This window comes from Pogona vitticeps, chromosome 1 (assembly GCF_051106095.1).
Source record: "Pogona vitticeps strain Pit_001003342236 chromosome 1, PviZW2.1, whole genome shotgun sequence".
Classification (NCBI taxonomy): domain Eukaryota; kingdom Metazoa; phylum Chordata; class Lepidosauria; order Squamata; family Agamidae; genus Pogona; species Pogona vitticeps.
This window is the reverse complement of record NC_135783.1, coordinates 58014810-58029061: the sequence shown is the minus strand read 5'-3', so window position 1 is coordinate 58029061 and position 14252 is coordinate 58014810. Positions and strand designations below refer to the sequence as shown.

General features: G+C 42.2%; 1 protein-coding gene across 1 annotated transcript in view; it reads right to left on the bottom strand.

The window, feature by feature from the left end:
* Nucleotides 1-358: 358 nt before the first annotated feature.
* HEATR1 (HEAT repeat containing 1) overlaps nucleotides 359-14252 on the bottom strand; it is a 50709-nt gene continuing 36815 nt past the window's right edge. The window contains exons 33-45 of the mRNA XM_020787176.3: nucleotides 13533-13579; nucleotides 12756-12879; nucleotides 10633-10773; nucleotides 9522-9814; nucleotides 8825-8975; nucleotides 8556-8714; nucleotides 8032-8166; nucleotides 7414-7518; nucleotides 7166-7334; nucleotides 3842-3996; nucleotides 1826-1984; nucleotides 1397-1505; nucleotides 359-621 (exon numbers count right to left, since the gene is read on the bottom strand). Of these exons, the coding sequence (XP_020642835.3) occupies nucleotides 533-621; nucleotides 1397-1505; nucleotides 1826-1984; nucleotides 3842-3996; nucleotides 7166-7334; nucleotides 7414-7518; nucleotides 8032-8166; nucleotides 8556-8714; nucleotides 8825-8975; nucleotides 9522-9814; nucleotides 10633-10773; nucleotides 12756-12879; nucleotides 13533-13579 (1836 nt within the window). The 3' untranslated portion in view covers nucleotides 359-532. The remainder of the gene's footprint in view (nucleotides 622-1396; nucleotides 1506-1825; nucleotides 1985-3841; nucleotides 3997-7165; nucleotides 7335-7413; nucleotides 7519-8031; nucleotides 8167-8555; nucleotides 8715-8824; nucleotides 8976-9521; nucleotides 9815-10632; nucleotides 10774-12755; nucleotides 12880-13532; nucleotides 13580-14252) is intronic.

The following is a 14252-nucleotide window of genomic DNA, read 5'->3' as shown; positions in this document are numbered from 1 at the left end:
GATGAATAATATCCTGGGTCATTTGACAAAAGGTGAAAGAAAGGCTAAACAAAAAGAACACAAAATGTTTGTGCACCCCTCTTTTGTTGATATAAATAATTTTTGTTCCAGAGGCTTAATTTCAGGAATTAATGAAAGAACACAAAGATAACCTTCTGCATTCTTCTGGGTAAACACAGAAGTTTCATCCCTAGTAATTACAGTGATGTGCCTTAACTTAAAGCATTTTAACATGAGTGGAACACTTTCAAGTAGATGAGCAGCACGTGGAAGATTGCTGCCGTGGGTTACCCTTATAAGTGCTGCCTATGGTCTCACATGTTTTCAAAGTGTGTGTTTTCAAGAATAAAAATTCAAAAAGAGAGAAATCCATTTATACAAATTAAAATGTCTTAACAAAGAATGTCCAGTCACAGTACAGAGCTCCACAAGCTAGTTTAAAAAATACGCAAAAAGTGGCTGTCTTAAAAGCGTCAGCATCTGCTTGGTCCCAACATATGTCATGCTGTAAAACCTTGCAGTGATAATGAAGTTAGAAGTAACTCTGCAGTGGTTCTCCGAGAATAACTTCAAGCTGCTGAATCGTCTTCTGGCACTGATGTTCAACTTCTTCACATTCATCTGGGAACAGGAGGGGAAAAAAGACAACAGTAACTGAAGTGTTACTTGGAAACTAACTGAAGCAAAACTGATAAATGCAAAAGATAAAACAGGAGATGCAAAGTCAAAGAACACCATTAAACACTGAACATTTGGTGGGACAATACAGTTTCTACAGTGGGGTCTCGACTTACGAACGGCTCGACATACGAATGTTTCGACTTACGAACTGCTCTCATAGGCATATATGGACTCGACTTATGAACTTAGATTCGAGTTACGAACTTTTTTTTCCTTTTTTTAAAAGCTAAGTCATCAGGTTAAAAGGAAAAAAAGAAACAAAATATCCCCCTCTAGTGGCAGAAGGCGGAATAGCAGCTTCCCATTAGTTTCTATGGACGAAAAAAGCAGATACGGATTAAATGGTTTTCAATGCATTCCTATGGGAAATGCAGATTCGACTTAAGAACTTTTCGACCTGAGAACTGCCTTCCAATACGGATTAAGTTTGTAAGTCGGGACCCCACTGTATTAGTTCTCCAAGGGGCAATAACAGAGCTCCTAGCAAGGCTGGGAGTTTTTTAAAAAGGGTCCTGGTTCCGGCTTCACCAATGTCTCATTTAAAGGGGGAGATGTAGTATAAGATGGGCACTGATGTCATCCAGATTGCATTTGAACATATTTGGGTGGGGCCTGATCCCTTGCCTCCCAAAATTTCCCCACTCCTGCCATGGAGGAAAGGTAAGGACACAACGAAATGCAGAGCAAGAGTTCTCTGTGGAATTGGATACATTACCTTCCATCAGCTCAGCTAAGAATGGAATAGACTCTGGTAGTAGTACCATGTAGTTTTCTCTTATTTTTTCTGCAAGTTCTAACAAAGCTAACAAGGCAGCAAATCGAACCTAAACAGAGGAAGAGCCAGGTCACAGAAGGGCACCTTTGTATCACATTATTACATTCAGAGATTCAATCTCTAGGGTAGGCAGTGAAGGCAACACAGCTCTCTATGCAGCTTTGTTCAAGACAGTGTATTAATTGCACAACTCATACAACACCCAGGAACAATATGATTACCATTTGCTAAAAGTTTACTGAAGCAATTACTCTTATTCTACCCCACTCCAAACTGAGCATCTGACCAAGTTAGCCAAAGAGTCCACTGACATGTGACATCACCTCATAGTGGCATGGATGTAATTACTGTAGCAACTCTGGTACATACCTTGGGTGATGAATGCCTCATTTTCAGCAAAACCTGGTAGTTCAATGGCTTCCACAGAGAGTCGTCTGCCATGGCAACTGCAAACTGCGCTATACATGGGACCAAGTGCACTGTTACTCTTTCCTGGTATCTTTCTTCACCACCAAGCATGTTTTCCAGCTATTTTGAGAAATATAATCACATGCACACCAGGTGAAACAGATTGCATAGCTTCAGTTCATCTGTGTTAGCTAGTCTCCCCAAATTCCTCTCAATTCACTTAAATCAGTCTTGGGTTATGACCTTATAAAACTAAGCTTTTTTAAACAAACCTCTTTTTTGGAATCTGACAGAATTCAGGTAGCCTGGACCCAAGCTATACAGGGCTTTATAGGTAACGACCAGCACTTTGAATTGGGCCCAGAAACAGACTGGCAGCCAGTGCAGTTCTTGTAACAGGTGCGTTATATGCTCCCTGTAGCTGCCCCCAGTCAGGAGTCTGGCTGCCGAATTTTGCACCAGCTGAAGTTTCTGAACTGTCTTCAAAGGCAGCCCCACATAGAGCATGTTGCAGTAACCCAAACAGGATGTAACAAAGGCATGTGCCACTATAGTCAGATCCAACATCTCAAGGAACAGGCGCAGCTGGTGCACCAGCTTTAGCTGTACAAATGCACTCCTGGCCACCGCTGAGATCTAGGCATCCAAGCTTAGGGATGAATCCAGGAGTACACCCAAGCTGTGGACTTGAGTTTTCGGGGTGTGTGTTTGTGTGTGTAATCCTATCCAGCACAGGTAGTATCCCTATTCCAGTGATGGCGAACCTTTTGGGGCCCGAGTGCCCAAAAAACCACAAAACCCAGCAGGTGGCGGAACCGGAAGTGGCAGTGGTGAAGCTGGAAGTGGTGGCAGAAGGGGGGATCCTGGGCACAGAGGTGCCTTGAGACCCCACTCCAGATCCACCAGCAGCCCCAGCCTGCTCCAGATCTGCCTGTTGAAGCGCCAGTACTGCAGCTACAGCCACCACCTCAGGTTTGGCTGTGCAGGGGGAGGGAGTAGCAATCTGGCAACTTATGGCTTGCGTGCCTGCAGAGAGGGCTTCTGGGTGCCAGCTGTGGCAAGTGTGCCATAGGTTCACCATCACTGCCCTATTCCCTAATCTGCTTTCTGACTAACCCGGAGCACTTCTCTCTTGTCTGGATTAAGTTTCAGTTTGTTTGCCCTCATCCAGCCCATTACTGATGCCAAGGACTGGTTTAGAGTCAAAACAGCTTCCCTAGAATTAGGTGGAAAGAAGAGTTGAGAGTCATCCACGTACTGGTGACACTGAACCCTAAAATCTGGACAACCTCTCCCAGCAGTTGTATGTAGATGTTAAAAAGTATGGGTGACAAAGCAGAACCCTGAGAAACACCATGGGTCAATGGCCAGGGCGTTGAGCAGGAGTCACCCAGCACCACCTTCTGAGTTCTCCCCTCCAGGAAGGACTGGAGCCACTCTACGACAATGCCTCCAAGTCCCATCCCACAGAGATGGAACAGAAGGATACCATGGTCAGTGGTATCAATTAAGCAAAAAGCATATATTTTAGAAGCACATTGGTGTAAGTTAAGAAATCTACAGACATTAGGGTTGCACACTGAGTTGTGTGATTTTGTGTACAACAAATAATGCCTACAGGGATTTATTAACTCATGGCAATAAGGTACTAAAAGTCACATCTTTTGCAGAATAACACTACAGGATTTCAGCCAATTCCAAGTAATGCATCAGCATTGTTACATTTAATTTGAAAGACATGCTCTTCTTTATAAGTAGTAAAACCAAGGCAGTACACTAGATTCAGGGTCTTAAGTGGATGTATATGATTTGGCAATAATGGAAAAGAAATAGAATAAGAAGGGGGAGGGAAAACAATTTATGTCCACTCACATATTAATTTAAACATTAATATATATGGTGGACTAAGGGGAACTGGTTAAGAGTCTTAAATGTCCGTACTATACACCAGCTAAGAAGCAATCTGATTATTTATACCTGATTCACCAATGGCATCATCAGTGTTTCTGCTCTCTCTTTGCTCACAAAGCGATGAGAATCAAACAGGAAGATTTTGTGTAAACAATCGAGAATGAACTGTAGCAACAAACAGCTCTTTTCAGTGTTGTTCTCTGAGTCAAAGAAAGCTTCATCTGCACAAGAACAGAGTAAGAAAACAGATAAATGGAAATTACCTAATTACTATCAGCATAACATCTACAGTGACTGTGGTCTGCACAAGCTCCATGTGAGTGAGAACATCAGCTGTGAACACACTGAGGTTTGAAACAGCAATGTTTTCAGGTATACAGATAGGAGTGACACTCAACCTGTGACCTCAGTGTTTAAGCTGAAGCGACTGTGACCAATTTGTGCAATATGCTACACTACTAATTATGGTAGGTAGTTTCTGATGACTAAACCATTTCATTGCATGGGAGCAGCAGGATGGAAAGAGGAAGTCTGTAACCTAACGGAAAACCTCTGTCTACTGATAATATCCGGCAGCACAGATGGCTTCCAAGCAATGGAAGAGTTGCTTGCAAGTCAGGCAAGCCATGGCAGAAAATGAGGAAGTCTTTAATTCTTGAAATTTCCCCCCATTCTAGTAGTTTTAGAAGAAAAATTCCCCATGCTAGTGGCATCCTCAACCTTCCACAGCAAAACATATGCAACAGGATTTTGGACAGTTTCAATCAGCTGAGGGTCACAAATGAACTTACACACAAAAAAGGAAAGAACAATTACACTATTTCTCTCTCTTTTGGTATTCTTTGGATTCTTTAGACACTGGAGCAACTTCTTTCAATTAGTCAGGCTGCTCTAGGTGACAATCTACATATGCAAACATTTGTTTGCTATTTAAAGTTTGTTTGGGTTATAATGTGTCTCAAAATCTGAGATAAAAATGAGGAAAGGAGAAGGGATCTTTTTAGAGCAGGACTGAATTGGTGCGAAATGCTGAAATTTCTGAGTTTATACATGAGAGATTAAGTGTGAGTATAAAAAAAGTATGTGTGTGAGCCAGAACACTAGCATATCAACAGCGTTATTAGCAGACAAGTTTCATCTCAACTGCATATATCTCTGACAGTTAACCCTCTAAGCACTTATTGGCTGACACCAGACAGAATCTGGTTACACATGTTCAATTAAGAAAATACAACTTATTAATTCTTATATACATATACAGTATATACATGCTAGGCTGCATTATATATTCTGAGAAGAAAAATGGCTCAGCTGGTGGCCCACAGCAAGAAAGGAAATGCCTATGGCTATGGCTTATCTCTTGGGAATGCGCCGCCCCAAGGCCAGACCGGTATTGGGCTAATTTTAATTTGGTTTCAGTTGGGATGATGGGGGGTGGAGCAAGAGACACTGCCTACTTTCAAGGAGAAATGCTACCTGGCTGACTGAAAAGTGTGGAAGGGTCTGAAAATGATGATTAATATATAGAATGGGGCATGGGAATACACTTTGGGGCCTTTTAAGCTCAAATACTATCCTACCATGCTGCTGTGATGAGATGTTCTGTGTGCATGCCCTGCAGCTATGCTATTCTTTACACTAGAATGGAAGCACACGGTGCAAGTTCTAGCTGACAGACACTTCAACATGGCTCATCTGGAAGACGGGCCTCAGCAGGAAGCCTTTGAGGCTTAGCTAGGCCTACCTCCACCTAACGTCCTGTTCAGAAAAAAAGCTCCCAAGTATCACTTGGGCAGAAACCAGGAGCATGAGCAGAGTCAGGCCTAGCTAAGCTTTAAAGCCTTCCATTGAGGCCTTCTCCCTGGTAAGCCAGAACTTCAGCCAGAACTGCCTGAAAGGAGAATTGCGGGATTTGTAGTCCAAGAAATCTGACAATTCCATCCCTAAAATAAAGAGTTAACTTTCTTCCTTTGTTGCTGTGATTTTCCTGCTTTTCTTCAAACTTGCCTCTATCATTGGATTTATTTCTTTTTTGACTTTTGGGGGATTTTGATCTGGCTTTACTACAAAACATTCTCCCCATTTTGACCTGGTTATTGAATTGGGAACCTTGATACTAAAACCATCCTTGTCCCTTGACAATTTTTGAGAAGTATTTTTGAGCTCAAATGTGTGTAGTGGCAGTGACCTACATTGCAAGGCTGATATGCTTTCTGAAGTTAGCTATTTTGTGGAATTCTAATTCCTGCTTTGCACAGCCAAACCAGAGCTAGAATGGTAAGTACCATATTTTTCCGTTTATGCCCCCATTTATAACATGCCCCCCTTTCTAATCCCAAAATTAAGAAAATTTAGCTTTTGAATACAGTGGTGCCTCGCTTAATGAGCGCACTGTACAACGACGAAATCGCATAGCGATCCCTTTTTTGGGATCGCTAATGCGATCGCTCAACGTTGTTTAGATAGGGCGAAACTCGCTTTGCGAAGATCGGCAAGCGTTTCGCTTACCGATCTTCGCAAAACGAAGCCCGACGATCAGCTGTTCGGCGGACAAAATGGCCGCCGGAAGCCCCGAAATGGCCGCGCGCAGCGTTTTCGCGCCCTCGTTAAGCGAGGGGAGGGCGCGAAAATGGCTGCCGGCCATCCTGGAACATCGCTGAACGGTGAGTTTTCGGCCCATTTGGAACGCATTAAACGATGTTTAATGCGTTCCAATAGGTTTTTTTGATCCGTTCAGCGATGTTTCGCTATAGCGAAGGTTAATCCGGAACGGATTAACCTCGCTATGCGCGGCACCACTGTATTCCGCCTCTGGGCTCAAAACGTTGGACATTATGAGTCCGAGCCTACAGACTCCACCTCCAAGGAGGTGTGTTCCAATTGGTTTGTTCAGTGTCAGTTGACGTCAGTTCCATAAGGCTCGTGACTGTAGGAAGCTAAGCCTGACTGAGGGAAGCCTGTTTACAGAGACAAGGTATGTGCGGTTTTGTTTTCTCCCCAGCTATCTCAGCTTACTTCCATGTAAAAGACGCACCTCAATTTTTAGTGTAATGATTTAAAGAAAAACTAGCATCTTCTAACAGAAAAATACAGTAATCTGTTGGGTTAGTTACTATTTTAGGTCAGACTACAGGTCCCAAGACTGGTTCAGCACCATTTACTCCCTCACCCTCTGTCTGGGTCTCACCTATGCTTAGGACAATGGGAGGGGCGGTATTTTCACATAATGAATCTATAGACTTTTGAATTTCTGGATTAAGAAATCCTGGATTTTGGCATGCAATATACTAAGGAAAATGAGCACAACATAATCAGGGAAAAACAGATTCAAATGTTACTATGTTTCCTAGAATTGTCCTTTTTACTCATATGCCACAGCAGGAAACTTACGCTTTTTGGAAGTATTGATCTGATTCAGAATGTTAGCAAAAGGCTTCACTAAATGACCAGCAAAGAGAGTGAACAGTCCCTTTAGCTGTCCAGCAATGCAATCTGCCAGTTGGCAAAAAGTCAACAACCTGTCCTTTGAAGCACCCTCAGTTCTTGCCCAATCGAAGAGCTGAAATACGCAGAGAGAGGAAGTTTAATTTTGTTACAAGTATAAGTTGTCAAAAGAAGAATCATATCAACACTCCTACCTTGAAGAAGAGGGGTCTGAAAGATATTTCAGAGAGCCTCATAACCATGCTGATTAAGCACATAATAATATGAGTTTCTATTTTCCCGACATCCTCCAGATTATCCTAGAACAAAATAGATACTACTTTTCAGAAGCTTTACAACAACATTTACAGTATTTACTCATATTTTTACCTACTATAAATATTAAGGATAATATTGCAGTAAGTAGTCACTGAGAGCCAATGTGGTGTAATGAATGGAGGCGTGATGGACTAAGCCAGGAGACCTGAGTTTGAATCACTGCTTGGATGTGGAAACTTACTGGGTTAGGCAACAGTAAAACCACTTCTTAACTCTCTCACACACCGAGCAAACCTGTTAAGATTGCCATACGTTGGATGCAGCTTGACTGACCATAATATACTGATGGCCAATATGCAAGTCTGTAAAGATTGAGCATTAGTGTACAGTGATAGATCAATATGTAATTTTTCCATGCAGCTTGGATTCATACATTCTATCTCTTGACTAGCTCTTCTGTCTCTTTTGATAATGCAACTGAAAGTAAGCTTGGCGTGTCTTGGAAGGGGCTGATATATTCAGTGCTGCTTCCTAAAGATCTCTCCTACACTCACCTCAGAATGTTCAGCTCTGAAGTCCAGTGCATTCATGAAAAATGTTGTCAGCTCAGACTGATGTGCACTCAGCTGATCTCTTTCCAGAATGGTAATATGCACCTTCAGAATATCCATTACTGTACCCAGATAGTTCTAGGGGGGAAACACAACGGAAAGAAGCATACAACTGATGCTCAAATCACCACATACAAAGTTCCAAAATAACATTGCCTTGCAAAAGAATTTCTTTCATACTTGGCATTTTAAAATGGTCACAAAAAGTAACATGTCACCATTAATGTTATTAAGGTGCTACTTCCAGCAAGTTATTTTCGAACTCGGGGAATTTGCCAGTCAAACCCAACTGTCACTATAATATAAGACCTGGCTTTTGCAGGTGGAATTCTTGCTCCTTGACCTTTTAGTATTCAATAGCCACTTCGTTTGTGAATGTCACTCTATTACCATCTCTTTAAAAAAAATTAAACAAAACATCACTAACAGATACGTTCACTTAATTGAAGAGCAGAAGCATATCATACCTTATAAGCACTTGCTACTTCACTATAACACTTTGCAACTGCTGGCAGAAGAACTCTGGGTGGAAGCTTTGTTGCTAAGGTAGTTTTCAGAGATGTCACCCGTAGATTAACGTGGGATGAAGGTCCCATTTGAATGGCAATCCTTTCCAAATGGACCACCTGACAGGCAGCAATTGTATAGGTCTAATTAGGTCATGAAAAAGTCTCATATGTTTTGTTACTTAATTGATTCACAGTTCTTCATGTTCCAATGAAGACCCATTACTCACCTGCAGCAAGAGATCCAGCAGATACGGACTAAGGAAACGTGGCAATGTTTCCACGATTTTCAACAGTGCCGTCACTGTGCTAAGCAAGTAGATTTCATTGGCCATCAATTCCGTTTTTTGTTTCAGTATCTTTAGCAATGCTGGCATAAGCCTATTAAATAATACATATAGAAGGTTAGCTTAATTCAGGTCAAATACATTTCACCACAATACATTTCAAAGAAATAATAAGGGCAAATAATTCAAAGAAAATATTCTCAAATGCACAGAGATTATCAGTATAATATAATGTCAGCTCAGGTTACATTATGAAAAACGTCGTGACATCAGCTTGGTACTCTTACATAAGTCAGAAATACATACAAAGCACAAAGTCATTGTACAAAACACTTTCCCCAACATAGTCAGGATATTCATATGAAAGATATACATGTATTTCAAAGCCATTTAAACCTCTGTAAATTGACACAGGATTGTGGATAACAAGACTGGACTTGTGACAGGATTGTCACCAGTCCAAATTCTCCCTCAGCCACCACCAGGGCTCCTTATCCTCAGACTTACCCCAAACCCCTGCAAGAAGAAGACACAAACATCTGGGCCTATCTTGCTGATACAAGTATAACTGGAAGAAATGCAACAACTTAAAACTGCTTGTTTTACCATTATTTATAAGGTTTATTAGGAGCTGGGCTACCTTGGAAGCTGAGGTATTGCCAGTGCTTTCAACACACAGGTGACTTCAGCTATACACAGCAAAGCACTTCCTATGACATTTCTGTCTTCCTTCCCTTCTGAAGAGACCACATCGACAGCCATTTTCAGCACAGTCACAAACGGCTGCGTGTGTTTGCTGCCAAAACACTTGCAGAGTAGTTTCAAGCTGAACAGTGCAGTTTGCCTGTTGATTGCCTGCTCCTCCTCGGCCTCGCTCGTCTTACGCTGCACAACGGTAATGAGATCAGGAACCATTTCTAACAGCAAATCAACCTGAAATGCGAAGAAAAATTGCAAGGCTCAGTAGTGATCCAGTGCCCAGTAACCATTGTGGGTTCTTGCTGTGTGAAAGGAATACTAAAGGAGACTTGCAGAAATTGAGAGGAATGATTGCCTGAATTCTCCCACCTACCACCAATTTTTTCCAATTGCACTGCAAAAGCCAGAACCAAAGTTGCGATATGGGAACCACATAAGGAAATGTTCATGCCCCAGTATTCTTTCCTACTAGCCCTTCCTTAACCCACAGGGTAGACAAGTCAATCAGAAACCAATGACTCTGGCTTAATGTAAGGTAAAGGTTCCCCTTGACAATTTTTGTCCAGTCGTGTTCGACTCTAGGAGGTGGTGCTCATTCCCGTTTCCAAGCCATAGAGCCAGCATTTGTCCGAAGACAATCTTCCGTGGTCACATGGCCAGTGCAACTTAGACACGGAACGCTGTTACCTTCCCACCGAGGTGGTCCCTATTTATCTACTGGCATTTGCATGCTTTCGAACCACTAGGTTTGCGGGAGCTGGGACAAGCGACGGGCGCTCACTCCGTCGCGTGGATTCGATCTTCTGACTGCTTGGTCTTCTGACCCTGCAGCCCAAAGGCTTCTGCGGTTTAGCCCGCAGCGCCACCATGTCCCTGGCTTAGTGTAGTAAGGTGCAACTAGAATAGGACCACTGAATCAATGGAACTCGCCAAATCCCCACTGATTCAATGGGTGTACTCTAGTTGCAACATACTAGGCTAAACAAGAGAATTTTATCCAATCATCATCTGTGGCATACGAAGGCAGAGAACATCAGAAATAACGAGCTTACTTGTGTTTCCTGCCATTGAGTGCGCTGCTGCAACTTATTGTTCAAGAGGTCCATTGCTTTACGTCTCACAGGAGACAGATGGTTGGCCATCAGGCCCCTGATGACAGGAATAAAGGTTTCCGGTGGCATTAAGGCATTGACCTGGAAAGAAAATATAAGAAAAAAAGGCACCATGTTTTATAAAACATCTTGTTTCCACCATGGCATTTGGAATGCTTTCATTACAGAAAAATCTCAGGAGAAAAGGGAATCTCTCCCATGCCACTACTTGTCCCTCTCATAAAACATTGTTCCTAGCTCATCTGAACACTATTTTGTGTAGCACATTGGCTATGTGTGTAATGCATTCATCTCCACTAAGCTCTACTGATCATGGATTTTTATCTCATGCAAAGATAATTCTCTAGTTTCTTCATTCCATTGTAGTCAAAGAGACCCTGCTCCTCCTGAACTTGAGGGGACTTCCAAGGGTTTGGGGCAGAGGGCTGTAGTAGGACAAAAGAACTGGGAGACTTAATGGGAAACTTCAAACCATCCCTGTCCCACTGCCTCTTCCCACTGTAGCCCCTGCTCCACATTCCAGGACTCTTTTGATATCCTTCAACCTTCAGCAGAGGTGCTTGATGAAGTAAATTCACCATGCACAAAAAAGCAATTGAATGATTGTGAGATGAGGGTTGAGAATAGTAGCTCTCTCGCTGGAGTGCCGTCCCTCCCCATGACAACTGAGAGAGAGACTCAGACTCTGCCCATCTCAGCTCCTAAGAAAATAGAACAGTGGGGGACAGATTTGTGAGAATTAGAGGGAGAATTACGAAAACTAATGGTTGAGGGGGCTCAGGAGAAAATGGTGGGAGTAGAGTGGAAGAAGAGGGTGGAGATAGAGGTGGGGACAAGCAGATATAAAAAGAAAGGAGGAAAGTTTACCGCCAGGCTGGGAGCGAGATTGGATGGAGGATCCCTGGACTGGCATGTGGGAAAGATTGAGAGTCCCGAAGGAAGAAGCAGATTACAGGCGGTAAAGAGAAATCCCCCCATGACCCTCTTATTGGGGAGAGGCTGAAGCCAGGGAGTGGCGGAGGAAACTAAGAGAGGAGGAGGAGAAAGTTGAAAGCGAAAGGAGAGAGAGAATAGAATCGAGGGTGAGCGAAATGAGGAGGAAGGGATACAGGGAGGACCCTGGGCGACCCCAACACTGGTTGAACACTCCGGCTGGATGGATGACCAGGACAATGACACCATTCCCCTACAGGATGGAGAAGCAGGACAGACAGTGACCCTGAACACATCCATAAACTGGCCAGGTCCGTGGAATGCGGGTGACAGGAACCCGGTCCTATTTGAAGGATGGAAACCCCTGACTGACCTGTTGTTGGCAGGAGAGAAGTGATGGAACAACTTCGATGATACCGGTTGTTTGTTGAATACCCCAATAAACCTCACCCCAGTTTCAAAATTACAAAAATCTCCTAAATTATTTGACTGAAGGAAGGAGCCTAAAGTTGAACCCTCACAATGATCCCTTCCTGTTTTGCATGTCCTAAGAGATCACCTAGCCAGGTAAATTAAGCCTCTTCGCATCTACCAAGACACTGAGCCATTTTACCTATTTTTTCCCCTTTTATGTTAGTTTCTAGGCTGTTTTGCCATTGCTGCTTTAATTTTTGTAACCTGCTTTTATTTATATTACATTATTGCTTTTACAATGTATAACATTGTAATTGAGATTACAATGTATAACATTGTAATTGAGATTTCTCTCTCAAAGAAGATTGAGAGAGAAATCTTTAAAATAAATAGTCATTGCTGAAATTAGATCTCCTAGCCAAATCTGGTGTACCCAGATGGTCCAATTCCTTTTGGTTTAAGTTAGAATTGGGGAGACTGGGGGAATAAGATATTAATATTTATTACTAGGCATCACCAGGGGCCTGTAAGGATGAGGGTTTCTTGAAACTGCTGTCCTAAAAGGTAGTTTTCCAATCTGTATTTTAGGCACAAAGAAGCTGAACAACCTTCCGAAAATATTTAAATTGTTCAACATATTAAGACTGACATAAAATAAGATCACAAATAGGAAGTTAAAATCACACTGCAAGCTGTAAGTAACAACATAAACTTACTTTATCCAGTACATCATAAGCTTTGTTAAGCAAAGCCCTCCAGAATTTTGCTGTTGGTGTATCAGCGTTTTTTTCCACTGAGTGTGCCACAGCATTTATGTAGCAAAGGACATCTTCCAACAACCTGGATAAACACAGTGAGTTCTTAAGTACCATAGAAAAAAATACAGCAGGAAGTTCAAAACAAAATTGTATGGCTACTAAGAACTAGGCCCAGAGGCAAGCAAGCCTAACAAGGAGACAATTTATACAGTGAGAGTTTTTGACATTTTTAACCAAGGAAAAAAAGCAACTGGACTGAATTGTTTAGTCTGAGATAGGTCCAGACTAAGGGCCTGACTTACAAATCTACTGAAATCAATGGGACATACATCAGTGGATCTACACTATAAAAGACAATTGGATTCAATCTGTGCATGATCAGCTACAGAACCACCAACATTTATAAAGCTTCCAGCACTAGTGTTCGGATAAGAAGTTGAAAATCATATCCAAGGAACAGCTTTTCATCTTTAATTTCATCCTCCATATAAAGCTTCTAGAAAATATTTCTGTTTCTGTCTTTTTCTCCCATTTCTTCCCATCTTTGATACAGATTTATACCACTGGTCTCACCTAACACATTACTGTTCCATATCACTGTATATCTAAAAGGCCCCCAAAGAGGTAGGACTACAGTGAGTAATGTCCAAATTAACATAACAGAAGCCCCACTTAAAGTTTCCTCCTTAAGTCCTCCTAAGCTTGTATTTATATTCAGCAGAAAAGCAAACATACTTCTGTTCAACCTCCTTTAGCTCTTCAACATCTTCACATTCAACTACCTAGTTGGCAAAAAAGAAAAAGAAAAAGGGAGGGGGGAATGAAGACAAACAGTTAACCAGACACTGTCATGCTGATGGAAACTTAAATATGTGGTGCTAAATTGATCTTAATGAGATGCAAGCCAAAAGTCGACATTTCATGCTGTATGCAGCAGATAGAATTTGCAGGACTCCAATTTTGTTGTGAGTACAAAATCCAAATTTACATCAAAGAAATAGCAGTTTCCATAATCTGCATAATCTAATCTTGGTAAAACAGACACCGACAAATACAGACATGCTTTACAAAGAGCGGCCACAGCTCTGTAGCGGAACACATGCTGTCTACAAAGAAGGGTTCAATCAAAACCCTGCTTGACATGCTGCAAAGCCACTTCTGAAGTGGGTTAACCAGCAATGGGGCTTGACATTAGGTAGCTTTCTGTGATCCTAACTATAAAAGACAGAAATGGATTTGCAATCATCTACTGCAGAACAGAATCTCAACCTTTTTGCCAGCAAGTTTCAAATATTCAGGGATGAGGGACCTCGCTATGCTGCAGGTTGAGGGGCTGCCTGATGGTCCCACTGTGGGTTGCAACAGGTCTGAAAATGGCTGAAAGAAGTCAGTTGGACTCTCCAAGCTAAAATCCTCCCACTTCTTTAAGTGGCAAAATGCCTTTTCCTGGACAAT